This window comes from Pagrus pagrus, assembly GCF_965226575.1.
Source record: "Pagrus pagrus genome assembly, chromosome: 5".
NCBI classification, from domain to species: Eukaryota; Metazoa; Chordata; class Actinopteri; order Spariformes; family Sparidae; genus Pagrus; species Pagrus pagrus.
In genome coordinates this window covers 15,697,781-15,714,704 of record NC_140189.1, presented here as the reverse complement: position 1 = coordinate 15,714,704, position 16,924 = coordinate 15,697,781, and the positions used below count along the sequence as shown (strand labels likewise).

Sequence of the window (16,924 nt, the reverse complement as noted above, 5' to 3'; positions counted from 1 at the left end):
ACAGGAGAGCATGTAAACTCGAGGGCAGGTACAGTAGGCTGAAGTGCAGTCAAAACACTGTGTTGATGTATTAAAAGAGCACTCCAGCAATTTAGCAACGCACTGCTGTGACACTGTCAGACTCACTGTGGACAGTTTTAAAAGAAGAATGACATTTCTGCAGCAGAACCAGAGATGTTGTCTTTCTTTTTTAAAATCTGGCGACCAGGGATGGGAGCGTTACTTGAAATGTATTCCAAAACAGTTACTAATTACATTAAAAATGTAGTCAGTAATGTAATCGAAGTACCATAATATTAAAGCAATTTAACCTGATGACTTCCCATTACTTTTGGATTATTTCAATACCAAACCTCAACAAATAGAGACTAAAGAATGCTTTTAAGGTTTAAACATAGACGGCCCTCATCCAGTTTATATGGTATAACTGTCTTCATATAGGTAAAAATATTTGTTTACAGTATCAGACATGTCTTAGCAGGACTGGTGTATTTACTGACATTAATGAATGATGACTGTATTGCAGTTAGCTGTGCCTGCACAGGTGATTAACTTACTGAAACAACAGAGCCGTCGTTAAGGTTATTAGTTCCACTGGTGCTTTTTATACAATGACCAGTCAAAATGTCTGCTGAGAAAAAAGTTACAGGCTATTCGAGTCTATTAGAATCATTCCAGATGCCTAAATAGACATATTATGTTTTATTTCTGTTTTTAATGACATGATTATCTTAAATATCAGTGAACATAAAACCTGCAATGTATTCATGGTGAGTGTATAATCACATACATACAGTAGATAAATGTACAAACTGAGACGTGTTATGTTCAAGTAGCAGTTTTATTTCCAAGAAGAAATACAAAATATAGGCAATTTAATAATATGTACACTATACATTCCCAGCTGGGAGAGTTTTTCATCCTCTCCACAGCTGGTTTCAGCTAGTCTCCACTAGGTGGCTCTGCTGTTCTCAGTCCGTCAGTGTCCTTCATCAGAACCATGGCCTCCACATGGGTGAGGAGGCGTTTGGTGGTGACCCCTCCCTGGGTGCAGCGTGTGGAGGAGACCTCAGAGAGGTGAGAGGGGGGCACTGAAGGGCAGGAGGGCCGGAGTGAGGGATGGTGGACGGGAAACTGAAGAAGGAGGTGTTGGAGGACAGAGGTGACAGGCTGGGGGGGAAGGAGAAGTGAGAGGCAAACGACGGGAAAGGAGGAGAGGTGGCGTATGTGGAGAAGGAGGGAGAGAGCCAGGGGGAGGGAGGGGGGGACAGATAGTCGTGGCACGGTGTGGAGCAGGAGGGCGGCTGGAACGGGGAGAGAGATGGGAACCTCTCTTTTCTCGTCTCAGATGTGCAAATGGCGTCCACAGATGTTGCATGTGGTGGTTTAGCCGCCTCCGTCTCAGTCGTTCTCTGGCTGAAGTCTGGTTTCGGGTGCTGGCTCTCTGTGTGATGTTTCAGGCCCTCAATCAGGCTCATTCTCTGCGTTGGGGTTATCTTGTGCATGTAGCTGGTCAGCTGGGTCACACACTGCTGGAAACCTGCACTCTGCATGGTGAGGAGAGCAGGAGCACTGGGCTGATGAAGGTTTACCGCAGGAGCAGAGTCTGCAGGGAGTGAAAAGACACCATGGTGAGGGATTTGTTGCAGCAGAAAGGGACTTTTATGGAGAATTTCATACATTTTTTTCAAGTGATAAACTATTTTGTCTGACTAACCATTGCTCCTGTTCTTCTCATCTGTCCACTTCTGAAGATACTCCACAGCCAAGTCAAGAATCTCTGCTTTCTCTATTTTAGGATTCTGCAGCCGCTGTGTGTGAGAACAGTGAAACGAGGGAGGAAAAACATTTCATCATTGTAAGGTTATGAATCCTTTAAACACGTGCAGAGGCTGGATGTGATTTCCTTTGACATGACTCACTGGATCAGACGTGTTATTCAACAGCAGACTCCTCAGCTCAGCCAGACTTTGGTTTATCCGATCTCGCCTCTTCTTCTCCACAACTGGTTTCAGCACCTAGAAGGAAATAAAGTTATGGTCACTTATGAAGGTGTCCCAGCTGTTGGACCAATATGTTTATACAGTATATACCACCAGTTACATCTATCTATCTATATGTGTATGCTCTAAGCAGTTTTGTAAAAAAGTACACGAAAGTCATACTTGAGTAAAAGTAAAGTTACTGTCTTCAAATATTACTTAGGTAAAAGTGGAAATCACCCATACAAATAATTAAACAGGCAAAAGTCTTAAAGGATCTGATATTAAATGTACTTAAGTCCCAAAGGTAAGGTTAATTTAACATTAACATTTAACATCTATGTATATGAGGATGTCTTCACCACATTGGCTCTAATACAGCATGAGATCTGCAAAGTAACTAGTAACTAAAGTTATCAGATAAATGTAATGAGTAAAAAGTATAACATTTGCCACCATAATGAAGTGGAATTAAGGTATAAAGTATCAGAAAATAGAAGTAACTCTTAACTACAGTACTTGAGTGAATGTACTTAGTTACATCACTGGCTTTAAGTGATGCATTAATGGTTTATAATAATTCTGTATAAATCAATTATAAGTCGTTAATTAAAAATCTTTTTTTTAAAAATGGGTTGCCAGGTTGTAATATTTGTTTATTAGCATGGCTGCAGTAAATGGCAACCAAAAACTGTTGTTTAGTTACAACGTATGAAACGAGTGTTGATGGAGCGTTATTATAAATTGTAAAAGAAGATTTCTTACTCTTTTTCGACTCTTGCCATCCTCCACAGAGGTATTGTGTAGTTTCCTGGTCATGTTGCAGTGTTGGGTCCGAGTGTCCTGAGGGGTGAAGCTGCAGCAGTTTAAACAGCCTCCTGTCCTCTGTGGGGGGGTATATGTAGACCTCGTGCTACCTCTGATTGGCTGACAGGTGTGAGTGACGACACTTAACCGAAAGCGGCCTCAGTTAACTTCTTTATGGGATATAGATCAACCCGAAACTAAATGTTTTAACAGTGATTAGGTGGGGAACAGTCTAAAAAAACAGCACTTGATGTTAAAAGCAAAAATATTATAACATACAAGTTATCTTTGCAAATGATGACATCATCAGACAGAGGCAGCAAGTTTATCTCATGAAAGGTTCAGCTTTAAATTTCTGTCTTTATTTTGTATTCAGAACATTTCGTACATGAAATATTACATTTTTATTTAATAATGAGTCTCGATGTCCATCTTCTCACACATTATTGATTCATTTAATTAATTAGGCTAAACGTGGAGCATTTTCTTGACTTTTAACGCGTCAGAGACAAACGCACCCATGAAGTGAGACTATGGGAAACTTCTTCTTTTCTCGTGGGAACAGAAATGAAGTGAGAAAGTTTTTTACGATGTGTGAGACATCAGCACTCTGCCTGAAGTGATGACAAAGACCAAATGAGAGCAGCGCTGGGCCAAAAGATGAGGCTCAACTTCAGATACAAGAATGTATTTATTATTCACCATTTTCTGTAAAGGAGCCTACATATGACTATACATCAAATAAACATAAATTCAGCTGATGCTGGTCCTAAAGATAACTAAAGAGAGCAGGTCACGTGTGTGTGTGTGTGTGTGTGTGTGTAGCTGTGATGAAGAAGTGTGAGGATGATTATTACAGCTGAGTGTGAAGTGTGCTGCCCTCAGCTCAGCCTGATGCCTCGTGTTTGGACTTCACACAGAATCCAGCCAGTTGTTGACTTCACTACAGCCCAGCTCCGTTTGATTTCAGCTCTTTTGTCAGTGTGGCCGACACACCCGAAGAGCCACGATATTACAAGTCCACGGTCCGTTTGTCCGCCACCAAAGGGCACAGTCTCCCTCATTAGTTTCCCATCACAGGCTCAGGCGAGCACATTACAGCACTTATTTATGGGGCGGGTCCACGTGGCTTAAAGCCTACACACACACACACACACACACACACACACACAGAGAGAGAGAGAGAGAGAGAGGTAGTCAATATCTAAATAGTGCCTCTTTTATATTATATATGTATTAAATATACATTTATTTTATATAGGCTAAAAAGGGGACTATATGGAAACTATGTAGCCTATGTAAAAATGTATCCTTTAGTTTCCTTAGAAACCAAAGTTTCCCTGGTGACCAACCTCTGATCCTCCACTAATCGGCCTCTCTTTGATTTGAAACGGAAGTATCATTGCCTGTGAAAAGCCATTTAATCTGCGGGATCCCCGTGATCCGATCATCGCAGTGTTATCTCCACACTTGAGCCTATTATGGGGATCAGGGGGACCGTAAATGCAGTGCGGAGAAAGCTACCCCGAAAACTCAAAGCCCGTGAAGTCAGCCTTTAAAATGAAACATCTTAGATGGAAACTGGACATTTAACTTGTATGCTGTCTTCTGCAGGATCTTCTTGTGCGACACGAACTGGAGGTAAACACAACTCCTTCACACAGCACAGGCGTTTAGGTGTGAAATGGGCAATTTGGCTCCATACAACACGAGGCGATGGCCTATTTGGAGATATGAGGGTGTGGTGTGGGGGTCTGGGGGGAGGAGTAGACTAGTTTAATCTGATGTTTGTGTTCAAATAGTGATTAAAGTCGATCAAATAAACCTGAGTCAGTAAAATCAACAGATCTAATGTCAAGTTTGATTAGGTCCAGAAACTATAATGTTCATGTACTCAAGCACTGTATTCAGGTAGACATTCAGGGAACTTTACTTGAATATTTCCTTTTTATACTACTTTTTTCTTATCTCAGAGGTAAATATTCTTCATTTTACTTCACTAGACTACATTTGTCTGGCAGTTTTAGTTATTGTTACTCAGATTAAAATTGTTCATATACTTTTCCTGTCCAATGAAAACCATGAAGCCAATCTACAGATGAGAATGTTTGTAATAAAGTCTACGTTTTTCTATCTTACTTTAAGTTAAAGCCTATTTTTTATGTTTTCTGTGCACCTACATTTTTAACACTAGCTACATTCTTCTTCTTCTTGTTTTATCTGACTTACTTTTCATGTTTTTTTCTCTCATGATTTGAACTTTAACTTGTAGAAGTATTTTCACACTGTGGTATTAGTGCTTTAAAGGGACACTACGTAGTTTTGGGAAGAAATTCCAACTTTAATTTCATTTTAATTTACAAAATTAATGAGGTAATATTACAAACTCTTTAACTATTTATCTTTCCCATAACTGAATAAACAAGCTGTTCTCAGACGAAAATAAGGTCCCAATAACACTGTTTGAGGCTAGAAAGGTGGCAGGGTCCGCCACATATAAACAAAGTAAAACAGTATGAAGTTGTAATCCTTACAACACACCTTCTTTAATTCCAGCAATGTGCTCAATTTTGCCTCGTGAACGTCTTGTTTTGGGGGCACTTCAGTTAGAGATGATGTAAACTGTGACTGTGCACAACAAGTTAAAAGGTCTATGACGTGTTTGCTGCCAACAAGAGGACAGGAACTCTCCCTGGGGTCAAGGCCGCGCGCTGCTGAATGAACGAGGGGCGTGTCCCGCAGGGGCGGGGCTACACACGGGGATATCAACAAATTGCAATGAGAACACACACGTGCCATTTTGATTTTGGGTCCACAGCAGCGACAAACAGACACGAGACAACTTTCCAGCATGAAAGCGTTATCTCCAGAGTCTCCCAGACCTCGGTCCATGAGAAGGGTAAGCTGCCGCATCCTCACTCCTGTGAGGCTCAATGACACCTGAAGGTAAAACTGAGGGTTGTTCAGAGTTATTAATTGTGATCTTTTACTCTTCAACCCACAGTTCTCCAAACCGATGATGGAGAAACGCAGACGGGAGCGCATCAACCAGAGTCTGGAGACGTTACGACTCCTGATGCTGGAGAACACTGATAGTGAGGTAAAGACCTGCGTCATGCTCTGGTTGTAGTTTGATTCCTGGCAACATTTTACTACTCTGAACTTCGTGTACTTGGTGAATGATGTGTACTCTCGTTCCTCTGTTCAGAATCTGAAGAATCCAAAGGTGGAGAAGGCAGAGATCTTGGATAGTGTGGTCCACTTCCTGAGGACGAAGAACGAGGTGGAGAAGGGTCACCGGGCCGTGAACAGAGTCCTGAGCAGGGACCAGGGACGTGCATGTACCCGCCAGCACAACTACCACGAAGGCATGAGGTCCTGCCTGATGAGGGTCAGCCACTTCATAGCCAGCAAGAGCCAGGAGTTGGGGGAGACCTGCGGGGACGCAGTGCAGGCCTCTCTCGCGTATCCCAAATCCCAGACCCACCCTTCATCTCCAGGGGACATGTACCCCTCTCCTGCAGCTCTGTCTCCTCAACATCTGCACCACCAGCACGCCATGTCCCATCCATACCTCACCCAGACGCCTGTCCTCCACTGTGACACCAGGGAGCCCTTCTCCCCCAGCGCAGCCTCCATGCACATCACTGATCCCGTGTGGAGGCCCTGGCCTCAGTGACAGACACTTCGACACAGATTTTATTTTTGATATATGGCTGATAGATGCCGACAGACTGTAAATATGTATGTTGTTGTACAGCCTGGATTCTATTGTACAGTGAAGATATTTTCCATGAAAACTCACGTGTAAGATTAAATGTTCCACTTTCATGTGGAGTTGTTGCTTTATGCTTCTTATGATTTTTTTTTGTTTTTTTATAGTTTAGCTGTAAATATGTGATGTTTTTAAGTGGCAGTGTCCGAGCACTGTTGTTATTTTTTTGTATATGAATACCCACGTGTGTGTGTTGCTGCTGAAACGCGTGCGTCAAAATGCTTTTTTTTATTTTTTACAGCTTGATCAGAACTGCCATTCTTGTTTTGCTGTCTTTGCTCTGAGATGTAAATATTTCACACGTGAAATGTGGAATTAATTTTATGATTGTGCTTTGCTGACTTCTCTGTCCCTGTTCACAATAAAAGTACAACTTCCTGATCATTCCAGATCCAGAGTGGCCTATTTGCTTTGTCGATAGCTTGTACTTGAGCTGAAGAGGTGGGCGTCCACAGGACAGTTAACACATACTTTATCCGGCCTGGACAGCAGTTATGAAATGGTTTTTCTATTGAAATGTTGATGGTAGGGAGTCTGCTGCTCCTATGATCTTAAGTGCAGTTTTTCAGATGTAACAAAAGCAGCCAGGAGTGGTCGTTCACACACTGTCCAGCATCCAGACTGTTTCAGGTGTGGCAGCAATTTATAAAATCCACATCGAAATGAGCCAGACCAGCTGATAGTACAAGGTTAAATATTTCAATTCACTACATTATATATATAAAGTATAAATTCAAATATAAAGCCGAGCCGGTTCAACTATTTGGCACGCGTTCGCGCAATGGTTTCCATTACGCGTCCTACAATTTAAAACAAACAGCTGAACCATGTGAAGGTTCAGACCCTTTTGGCTGACAAGCAACAAGTGTTGAGCCGTTTTTACCACCTACTCACATTTTCCAGGTGCAGCTTTGCACTGTGCGTGTTGGAAGAGACACTTAAAGCATAGAGACAGCTGGCTGTGGTGATGGGGGAGGCCAGCTTTCTGCGTAAAAGATAAAATTATACTGTTATTAAGTCGTGATATTGTCTGATGTAAACATTGTCAATTTGCACTTCCACCGACAAAACACTCTTAAAATGTTGTAGCAAACATTTTATTTAGGGTTTCAGTTGGATGTTTTTAGTTATTAAGCACATCGGCCTGATTTGGGTCGTGGAAACTAAATGTTTCAGATCTGGACTGCAGATTGGAGGACACTGAGTGCTGCAGAGTGCAGAGTGTGTGTTAATGGCCATTGTCATGATCTTTTCTACATCTGAAAACTGCTCTAACAACAACAGGCTCTCTATCTATCTTGGGGTTACAGTTGGTTGATACATCTGTAATGAAACGACGCGCAGGTCACAGTGCAGGGAGCAGAGACTGTGCCATCATAACCTTTTTGGCATAACCTTTGAATATGTTCCTGATATTGAGGGGTAAGTTGGAGGAAATGTATTTATCGTGAGGGTTTGGTTGGTACATTCCTTGAAGCCTGTTTGAAAACATCCTTTATGAAAGCAGGTGTTAGTCCCGCTGGGCTGATCCCTCGACAGGATGCTCTTTTGTGCGCTTTGAAGCTTAAACCGCCTGGAGAAAAGCCCGCGGGACTAAGTAAATCAATTAAAGGTGGAATCAGATTAGGGTTTCATCTGAGGGGGGTTTCCTCTCAATGAAGATTGAACTGGTCCAGTGGCAGAATGACCGTTCATTAGTCCAGGATTCATCCAATGCGGATGCATCTACTTAAAGGTCTGTTTACTTTAGACAAAGAGCACGAAAAGGCAGAAATGTATCTCAGAATGTTTACGAAACTTAAACCGTGAGAAATCTGCCAGTTTCATCTGACCTGAGAAACCTACCACATCACTCCACGCGCTCATCAACAGTTGTTTCTGTTGGTTTTATCACATTGGCGCTAGCACACTTGAGAAGTGATGGATCACCTTTTGGCCTCATCAATAAACCATCTGATGACTGTAGGTCACATAAGGAGCATCGTCCGATAAGATATTTTGATTGTGGGATTCTCTCATAAACTTTTCTGGAGTTAGGCGACTTTAAGTTCATGTGTTTTGAGTTTGGGCTTCAACGTGGCAGTGATGTTGTTTCAAATTTAATGAAATCACCTGTAATAAAAATACATAAATCGGCCATAGTTTACTTGAATGTAGCGTCAGAGGTTATTTTATATTTTAGAAAATGTGTATATTATATAGCCTGCCTGCCAGTGGCCACGTGTCGGCCATCTTTCCAGCTAAAGTGATATAATAAGAGCAGCACACCTCAGTGTTAATGGGTCTGCCGCTTCCCACGCGCCACAGGTGACAGACTCGTGCACGAAAACACCGTCTTGTCCTGCAGTGTTATTACAGTGCACGTGTGTGTGGCGTCAGGTATTTACAGCCTAAATTCAGTACAAGCTATAGTATAAACATTTGTTTGTAAGCTTATATTATTTCTAGTTAAGAGTTATTCATGGAGCTAAAGGCTGAAGGTTCAAGAGTTAAGTAACAAAAACTAGCATAAAATAATGAGAACGATTAGGAGTGCCATATTTTGTTTAATGGTATAAATTTAGCTTGGTCATTTACATTATATTTCAGTGTGTTTTAAGTATTTTAATGCATGCTAACAGCTGTGTGTTAGCTGGACAGGCTAACACAGAAATTGTTTAGCTAGCTTAAATGTTATTAGCCGGTCGGCTAGCCCGCTGTAAGCTACTAATGTGGCTCAAACTTATTAACGACGAGATTGTCGTCGGTGATCTCATCTTTCAGTCTGTTGGTGTGTGAAACCACTGAATACAGTCACATTAACAGCCAACACATCTGCAGCTCTTTGGGATTAAATAAAAGATTAAATATACAGTCATGCTACATCTTTCAGCTGTTTGTCCTTAGTCTGCATTTGTTATTTAAGGTTTTTTTTGTTCTTACGGACTCTGAAGACTTTGTTTTTGATTATTCATGTCTCCTAAAGCCTCCGCTGGTGGTAAACTGCGGGGTAAAGCACATTCATTAATGTGAACAAAGCTGCACTGCTGTGCCTTGTTCAGGCTGTGAGGTGTGGGGCGGGTCGGGGACTGGACAACATCTGCTCCGGTGGCCACCAGCCTGCCCCCGCAATTAAAGAGGGGCTGCTTCAACCTGTTGTGTACTGATCACTTATAAACACTCTGCTCACACAATTAAAGACCCCCTCCAAGGAAAATCAAGTTTTTAACCTTGTTAACCTGTCCATGTGGTGTTTTTCTACACGATACCAGACATATTTAATAAGCAGTCAACTCCATATTATAGGTCAGAAAACTGAAGGAAAGTTTGAGCTTTCATGAAAAACACGTTTATTAGTAACAAGAGAGAAGTCACAGTAATAAGGCTGCAAATTACTGACAAGATACAAGCAGAATTTTATCAGCCTTATGTTAAAGGCTTACATTATATTATGACTAACCCCTTCTACTTTCGTCTATGTGTGTGTGTTTGTGTGTGTATAGGCATGCAGCTGGATCACTCGGTCAGACTTTGCCAACAGCCATGCCCTGAGCTTTCTGAAACTCCTGCTGCAAACTGGACAGGACTTCTCGATGCTGGTCGGATTTCTTTTCCATGTCTTTCAGGAGCGTCTCGTACCTTTGACTGGAACAGACCAAAGAAACAAAAATGAGAGATTCAAAAACACATTCATGTGGACTGAATGTTTTCACGTAAGAGATGTAGGAGAGAGAGAACAAAGAGAATGTAAACACACTTTAATTTAAAAAATATGATTGATTTTATTGATTGTAGTGATCGGTGATTACTAAAGAGTGATCACAAAGTTGATTTAGCAGCAGTCTGAGGTTAATCTCTAATTTTCTGATCATCTGATTGGAATACACAAAAAAGGTGGATGCTCCTGCAGCCACAGGGAGAGTGAAGACTGACAAGGATGTTGTAGAATAGATTATTCTCTCCTTACTGCCCTCTACATGTGAGCATGATAACACAGCTTAGTTTGCACCAATATCCACCCTGAGCCATTTGTAAATATTCAGGAATTGACATAGTACCAGTGTCTTTTAAGACTGCAAGTATGTGGAGAGCTATCAGAACACTGATACCCTGATATTGTTTAAGGAGTGGAGAAAGGAAGGAGAGGGAAAAAAACAGAGAGAGAGGGAGATAAAAAAGAAACAATGGGATATTTCACCTCCCTGCCAAGGAAACTTAACCAAATATTATTCTATTTTTATTTCATTTTGTTTTTATTTGTCTGTTTAAATTTTTTTGACGAACTATATACGTGAACTTTACTCTTTTCCCTATTCCACTTCCGGCTATTTCTAAACTTCTTCCCAAACTTCTTCCCCTTACTGTTCCCCAACACACACACACACACACACACACACACACACACACACACACAATTTCGCAAACATACATAGTGCCAATACTGTATACTCTAGACTGTTTTTTTTTGTCGTTGCCATTGTCTGTATTCAGTGTTTGTTTGTTGTCATGATTCCTGGTGTACCTGGTTCTGTCTTGTCTTATATCACTTGCTTCACTAAATAAAGGATAAAAACAACTCTAAATACCACTGAATATACCATGCTAGATGACTTTAGTTGTGAGTTTTACTTTAACACATGATGGACAACATACAGAATACATGTCCATGCAAGGCTGGTAAGGGCCACATTTAGAGGAACCTACAAAAGAGGATGGGCCTTACAGGCCTGTAGTGACACATTCAATCCACAAATGTGAACTTCAGGGGACACAAATTTGATTTAGGTCACAACACCTGAAGCAGTTTAGGACAAGTGTGCATCAAGCACTGGTGCTATTGAGTGCATGCTGCACGTTGGCTTTTTTCAGAACTGGGACACACTTTCCTACTTACCTGATGTGACTGGAAGAACCTAATATTTACTCTATTTGCACAAACGGCTATGGTGCCTTAAACCAGATATGAGGACTACAAGCAGTGTGAGGCTTAGCTATGTGACTTAAAGGTAAAACTCTATACCTCCAACATTGCCATGGCAACACATAGACTAATTGTAATTATTATGTATAATTATGATAACTGACCTCTAACAACTGAGACCACACTGGGCCCCCACATATATGGAATAAAGACTTATTTATAGCCTATTGATCCGGTCACACTGGACTTCTCCTAGCATGGCACCTGTGTAGGATGTTAGACTACAGACTGGACAGAGTGACTCACATCTCTCCGTTGATGTACTCCAGCCTCTTTGTGACGGTAGCTTTGGCTTCATCCAGGTCCTGCTTCACTAATACTGGGCCAATAAGCTTATAAACTATGTTTGCGCTGTCCAGCAGATCCAGCTCCTGGAAAGACAGAGAGATCATATGTTAATACTGAACACACCATTCGAGGAAATGAGTTTTATAAAAAGGAAAATGAGCTGAGTTACCTCTTTGACAATGTTGTTCTCTGTCAGCTGCGTCTCCAGCTTCTGTCTGGCTGACATGCTCTTGCTAACATCTAAACGACAAACAGGTATTAATGAACAGAGGCAGCGGTCTATTTTTACATAATGTAACAGAAGTATTGTTGCTATCATTTACTATATAATAAAAGTACATGCAATAGCTTTTGAGTTCATTTCACAGATGACTAGCTGCACTACTATGGTCAGTTAGCTCGACACAACATGGCCCGGTGTGACAAAACATGCAATGCTAGCTGCCACCCACCTTTTTGTATCTGTGTGTATTTTTCTAATTCCGCTTTCAACTTCTTCTGAATGGCGTCTGCCATCTTTGCGTTTGATCTAAGAAGTAGTATAGACTGAGTAAATGTATCAAAGAGCTAAGAGGCTAAATGTGGTGTGACATGGAAGCTGTGTGCTAGCTAACAGGAAAGGGCAGCGGCTAAGGCGGATATTAGCCGATCCCTTCAGCGTAAGAGCATTCGCTACTTAACGGTTTTTACATGACCTGATAATTAGCACAAATTAAAAAAACATAAATAAACGGTCATTAAAAATCCACTCAGAGTGTGCGCATGTATTTGTTGTTTAATTTAAATATGTTCTCTTCTATTTAATATATTTGGTGATTTTTTTTTTACCCTGTCATGGTTGCGGCTGTTTACGACACCGTTTTACGACACCGCACAGTCGCTCATCTCCCTGGTTCAAGATGGCCTCGTCGTTTTGGAAAGGTGTTGTCGGTGTCGGACTTTTTGCCTTAGCTCATGCGGCTTTCTCAGCGGCACAGCGTAAGTTTCAGTACAGGGAGTGAAAACACAAGTCTCCGTGTCTTTGTTTGTATCAGGAGGGCTCCGTTGTCACCGGGAAGGTTGATAAAACAGCCGGTTGGGCCTTTGGGTTCAGCGGCTAGCTAACTAGATGCTAGCGGAGCTTAGCTCCGTTCTTAGTTATTCACAGTGGTGGAAGAGTGAATCACCATCTACAGTTAATATTAACATGTAACCACCAATGATTTACGACGTTTAGTGTGACTACCGTCGTTGTAAACTTTTAATACGGCTTTTTGTAGATGCATATGCCTTAGCTGTTCAGTTGCATCTGTCACAGTGTAACGGGGCTCGTTTGAATTGTTGGCTAACATGCATTTGTCCCATCAGATCGGTCATACATGCGACTCACAGAGAAGGAAAACGAGACACTACCAATTGATGTGAGTACTTTTAATCCTAATACATTCGTTTTAATTATCCCCCTTCTTTTCACAACAAAACCCAAAGAGTTGTTTGTGTTATTTTCATCGTTATCTGGTTCTGTCTTGTTGCAGATTGTATTACAGACCCTATTATCGTTTGTGATGACCTGTTATGGTATTGTCCACATTGCTGGAGAGTTCAAAGACATGGACGCCTCCTCAGAGCTGAAAAACAAGTGAGTTGAGCAATCCTGTAGCACCTTCTCCCCTTGATAATGTGGTTGTTTGTGTCCTCTGCCACTGGGGAAGCATGCTCATCACCTCTACTGCATTCATAGTAACACTACTGTGATTCAAATCCCACAGACACACACTGAACTTTTGTTTGTCTTCAATCTAATGTAAATGTCAGACACTTTATAATATAATGAGATGCATTGAAGAAAAAAATACAACAAATGACAGGTAAACATAAGGCATCTATAAAGATAGCTCATGCATCTTTTACTTTCAGTAAAGACCAGGCAGTGTAACTACTAAGTTTCAGATGAAATTATCTGTCCAAACCATACATTAAGTTGTCTTCAATGAGTCACATGCCAAATTATTACAATCTAAGCAAGCAGACTGTTGAGCAAGCCTCCTAAAGCTGTTTTACAGTCTACGCAGTATCTGATTAATAAGTGCGTCACTATATAGCATGATTGTAGTTTAGATTTTCTTCCACGCATTCAGCCACATCCGTCTGCCCTCCATGAGACTCAGCAGATCATCTTGTCCAATTGTAGAAACTTGACTGAAAAACGGAAGAAGAGTTCTTTCTTTTTTTCAATGAGCCATTTATTATGTAAGAAATCAGGAAATGAAAAACATCACCATTCCTAAAATCTAATTTAATCCTGTCAGATGACGATAATGTTCAGTTTGCAATGATACAAAAGAAGATGAATCTTTCTTTATCAAACACAATCTTACTCCGTAAAATGTAGTGGATTGTGTTCTTTGAATTTAACCCATCCCTGAGGAGCGGTGGGCAGCCATCTTATGGCGCTGGAGGACCTACTCCAGATCTAAGATATTAGCTTGGGTAAAGCACTGACCAGAGAACTGACCTAATATACATGTTTTAATGGTGGGGCAAACCGGAGAACCTGGTGTCAAGGACCTTCCTGCTGTAAATCAACAGTGCTAACCACCGTGCAACAAAGGAAAGCAGTAAATTCTCAGACATAAGAGGCTGCATTTTCTTGATTATCAAAGTTGTTGAGCCAATTAATCAACAAAGCATTGCGATCATCTGCAACCAGTGCCTTATTATTTATATTCATGTAAGTGCCTGAACTATGTTATATCACAGACTCCTTTGCTTCTTCTTTTTTTGTATCGTAATTTTCCACCAAGAGGACATGTGGTAAGAGGTTCCTCATGCACACATGCACAGAGGAATGTGTTATTTGAGTGTTATTTGTTGATATAAAAGCAGTGTACTTAACGTTATGTAAATAATTGACACTAAAAAAAAACTCCAGTGGTTTGTTAATGCTCAGAACTTTTGATTTTAATGTCTTAATTCCCCACAAAGAGCACAAGCAGTAGTAATGCACTATCATGTGCACGTTTCCACTGGTAACCACAAGATTATTATGGCAGTAGGTTTTTCAAATTGTTGTATGTATGGGTTTTGTTTCCTTACCGTTTAAGTCCTTTGCTCATTTCTCAGAATAGACTTTGAAGGGAGCAGATGTAATTGTTTGACAGTGGGCACAGACGTGTGATCTGCCATTGTAAGAGGAGTTAGTCCCGTGTGACTTATGTGTTGCACTAGGGCTGTAATACATGCGTTGAATAGTTTTATTATTAATGAGTATTTTCATCGTTGATTAAATCTGTCAATTAATTTCTCAAAAATTCGATCATCGAAATGGTGAAAAATGTCAGTCAGTGTTTCCCGAAGCCCAAGATGAGTCCTAAAATGTCTTTTTGTCCACAACCCAAATATGTTCAGTTTACTGTCATAGAGAAATAAAGACACAATAAAATACTATCATTAAAAGCTGGAATCTAAGAATTTTGCCTGTTTTCTGAACCCAATGAACTGTGTTATCAAAATAGTTGGTGATTAATTTAACATTTGAAAACCAATCACTAATCATCATATCGCTACATGACAGTGCACCTGCTGCCTTCTTAATTGTCCGACATGTGAACGTCCGTCTGTATCTTTGAAAGCAGGACAATATTCCTTTGCTAGTATGTAAAGAATGACAGGGTGTAATATGGTCTGTTTCTATGTCTTTTCATAACTTAATCCTTTTTCTCTTTTCAGAACATTCGATACACTGAGGAACCACCCGTCTTTTTACCTTTTCAATCACCGGGGTCGGGTGTTATTCCGCTCACCGGAAGAGGAGCCCTCCTCTGTACGCAACCAGCAAGCTCTTCCCAACCCCATACGGCTACGCAAGCTGGAGCATTTGCACTGAGACTGGCCTTTTCCTGCCTGTGACATCACCCACATCAGATAAAATTTGTTTTTGTTAGACAGAGGGGGCAAGAGAGAATTAATCTCCCTCTACTTTAATTTGTATTTGTACATAAACTAATATGCTGTCCAAACATGCATCTCTGTCCATACAAGTGGTCACCACCATATTCAACACTGACTGTGCCAACCCTTCAGTTTTTCAAGCCGATTTGTTTGTATATACAGTATGTAATCGCTTTGGAGTCTTAAGATACAGAGACATCTCCCCTTTTTGTCCCCTCTGAACTGAACTGGGATCTTGCTGTCCTTTGTATATTCTTTGTATGAGGGGCATAGAAAACGTCTGTTTTGTCACTGTTCCATTTCATCCACGCATCAGTCCTCTGCAGCTGTCTGGGCAATATTTTGTCAACCGAAACGAGTTTTGTTGTATAAACGTAGGACCCATTTATTTCCTTGATGATTTCCTGAAAGCATAAAGGCTCATTTGAACATCCTGTATTCATTAAAGAGGTTTGAGTTATGACACAGGAAATCGACTCAAGGTGAGATGTGAGAACAGGAAACATTGGGCAGATGCTCTAATGATACTGTGAACACTATGGCGAACTAGAAAGTAATGGTACATTAATTTGGGTGAAGTTTGTTATTCCTTCATTTTACATTTTGTTAAGATTCAACAAATGTTTTTAATTTAATAAAATGCATACTGATTTTACAAGTTGTCTGAATCTGATTTTTGCTTTATAACATTGAGAGGCTGCTTCTGCCAAAAAGGGATCAAATCTCTACTGTGTGTATCACTGATCGTTTACGGGAAGAAACGCTCCTATGCAGAGATGTACCTGTGACCTTGCTGGACTGCTGCATCACAAACAATTCCACCTGACCAGTTGCTCATTTTGGCCTCTAGGTGGCAGCAGAAGCTGAATTTTGAGACCGAGTTGTCAAGAAAGCTGCACCAAATGTTACTCTTGAGCAGCACAACATGTTAAATGTTCACATCCCCCATTTGATTTGCATTGAAACATATTTGAAGAGAGGTTATTTCCAAATAATTTGGTTGGATGAATTGATCTATCCAGTAAAATACATCCAAGACGACTGCTGAAAATGTTGCCTTCATTCAAGGAAAGATTCTGTTTTTTTTTGTAAGGGATAAGAGATTTAGTAAATCAGAGCTTATGCTTCATTTCTGTTAAAAAGCAAACCTTGTTCTTCAGCACAAATATCAGGCAGTTTCAC

The 16,924-nt window shown here is 40.8% G+C and overlaps 4 protein-coding genes across 4 annotated transcripts; 2 read left to right on the top strand and 2 right to left on the bottom strand.

Moving 5' to 3' along the window:
* Positions 1-824: 824 nt before the first annotated feature.
* On the bottom strand, positions 825-2,832 carry her11 (hairy-related 11). Its single transcript, XM_084352432.1, has 4 exons — positions 2,748-2,832; positions 1,923-2,018; positions 1,718-1,811; positions 825-1,606 (listed from the first exon to the last, which is right to left on the bottom strand). Exons 1-4 carry the CDS (start codon positions 2,799-2,801, stop codon positions 993-995), a joined length of 858 nt encoding a protein of 285 aa, XP_084208558.1. The 5' UTR covers positions 2,802-2,832; the 3' UTR covers positions 825-992.
* A 2,735-nt stretch (positions 2,833-5,567) lies between these two features.
* her5 (hairy-related 5) lies at positions 5,568-6,953 on the top strand. The gene is made up of 3 exons (XM_084352501.1): positions 5,568-5,688; positions 5,794-5,889; positions 5,998-6,953. Exons 1-3 carry the CDS (start codon positions 5,641-5,643, stop codon positions 6,466-6,468), a joined length of 615 nt encoding a protein of 204 aa, XP_084208627.1. The 5' UTR covers positions 5,568-5,640; the 3' UTR covers positions 6,469-6,953.
* Positions 6,954-9,869: 2,916 nt separating this feature from the next.
* pfdn6 (prefoldin subunit 6) lies at positions 9,870-12,453 on the bottom strand. Its single transcript, XM_084353810.1, has 4 exons — positions 12,265-12,453; positions 11,982-12,052; positions 11,771-11,895; positions 9,870-10,188 (listed from the first exon to the last, which is right to left on the bottom strand). The coding sequence occupies exons 1-4, from the start codon at positions 12,326-12,328 to the stop codon at positions 10,068-10,070; spliced, it is 381 nt and encodes a 126-aa protein (XP_084209936.1). The 5' UTR covers positions 12,329-12,453; the 3' UTR covers positions 9,870-10,067.
* A 225-nt stretch (positions 12,454-12,678) lies between these two features.
* mmgt1 (membrane magnesium transporter 1) lies at positions 12,679-16,400 on the top strand. Its single transcript, XM_084353673.1, has 4 exons — positions 12,679-12,790; positions 13,160-13,212; positions 13,327-13,430; positions 15,521-16,400. The coding sequence occupies exons 1-4, from the start codon at positions 12,712-12,714 to the stop codon at positions 15,675-15,677; spliced, it is 393 nt and encodes a 130-aa protein (XP_084209799.1). The 5' UTR covers positions 12,679-12,711; the 3' UTR covers positions 15,678-16,400.
* Positions 16,401-16,924: the final 524 nt, after the last annotated feature.

Excerpts from the sequence above, each read along its gene's own strand:
- her11 (XM_084352432.1), bottom strand. The coding sequence starts at position 2,801 with ATGACCAGGAAACTACACAATACCTCTGTGGAGGATGGCAAGAGTCGA. Across the intron at positions 1,812-1,922 it reads TGAATAACACGTCTGATCCA|CGGCTGCAGAATCCTAAAAT; the intron begins GTGAGTCATGTC and ends TCTCACACACAG. Across the intron at positions 1,607-1,717 it reads TGAGAAGAACAGGAGCAATG|ACTCTGCTCCTGCGGTAAAC; the intron begins GTTAGTCAGACA and ends CACTCCCTGCAG.
- her5 (XM_084352501.1), top strand. The coding sequence starts at position 5,641 with ATGAAAGCGTTATCTCCAGAGTCTCCCAGACCTCGGTCCATGAGAAGG. Across the intron at positions 5,689-5,793 it reads GACCTCGGTCCATGAGAAGG|TTCTCCAAACCGATGATGGA; the intron begins GTAAGCTGCCGC and ends TTCAACCCACAG. Across the intron at positions 5,890-5,997 it reads TGGAGAACACTGATAGTGAG|AATCTGAAGAATCCAAAGGT; the intron begins GTAAAGACCTGC and ends TCCTCTGTTCAG.
- pfdn6 (XM_084353810.1), bottom strand. The coding sequence starts at position 12,328 with ATGGCAGACGCCATTCAGAAGAAGTTGAAAGCGGAATTAGAAAAATAC. Across the intron at positions 12,053-12,264 it reads ATACACACAGATACAAAAAG|ATGTTAGCAAGAGCATGTCA; the intron begins GTGGGTGGCAGC and ends TTTGTCGTTTAG. Across the intron at positions 11,896-11,981 it reads AGAACAACATTGTCAAAGAG|GAGCTGGATCTGCTGGACAG; the intron begins GTAACTCAGCTC and ends CTGTCTTTCCAG.
- mmgt1 (XM_084353673.1), top strand. The coding sequence starts at position 12,712 with ATGGCCTCGTCGTTTTGGAAAGGTGTTGTCGGTGTCGGACTTTTTGCC. Across the intron at positions 12,791-13,159 it reads GGCTTTCTCAGCGGCACAGC|ATCGGTCATACATGCGACTC; the intron begins GTAAGTTTCAGT and ends TTGTCCCATCAG. Across the intron at positions 13,213-13,326 it reads ACGAGACACTACCAATTGAT|ATTGTATTACAGACCCTATT; the intron begins GTGAGTACTTTT and ends GTCTTGTTGCAG.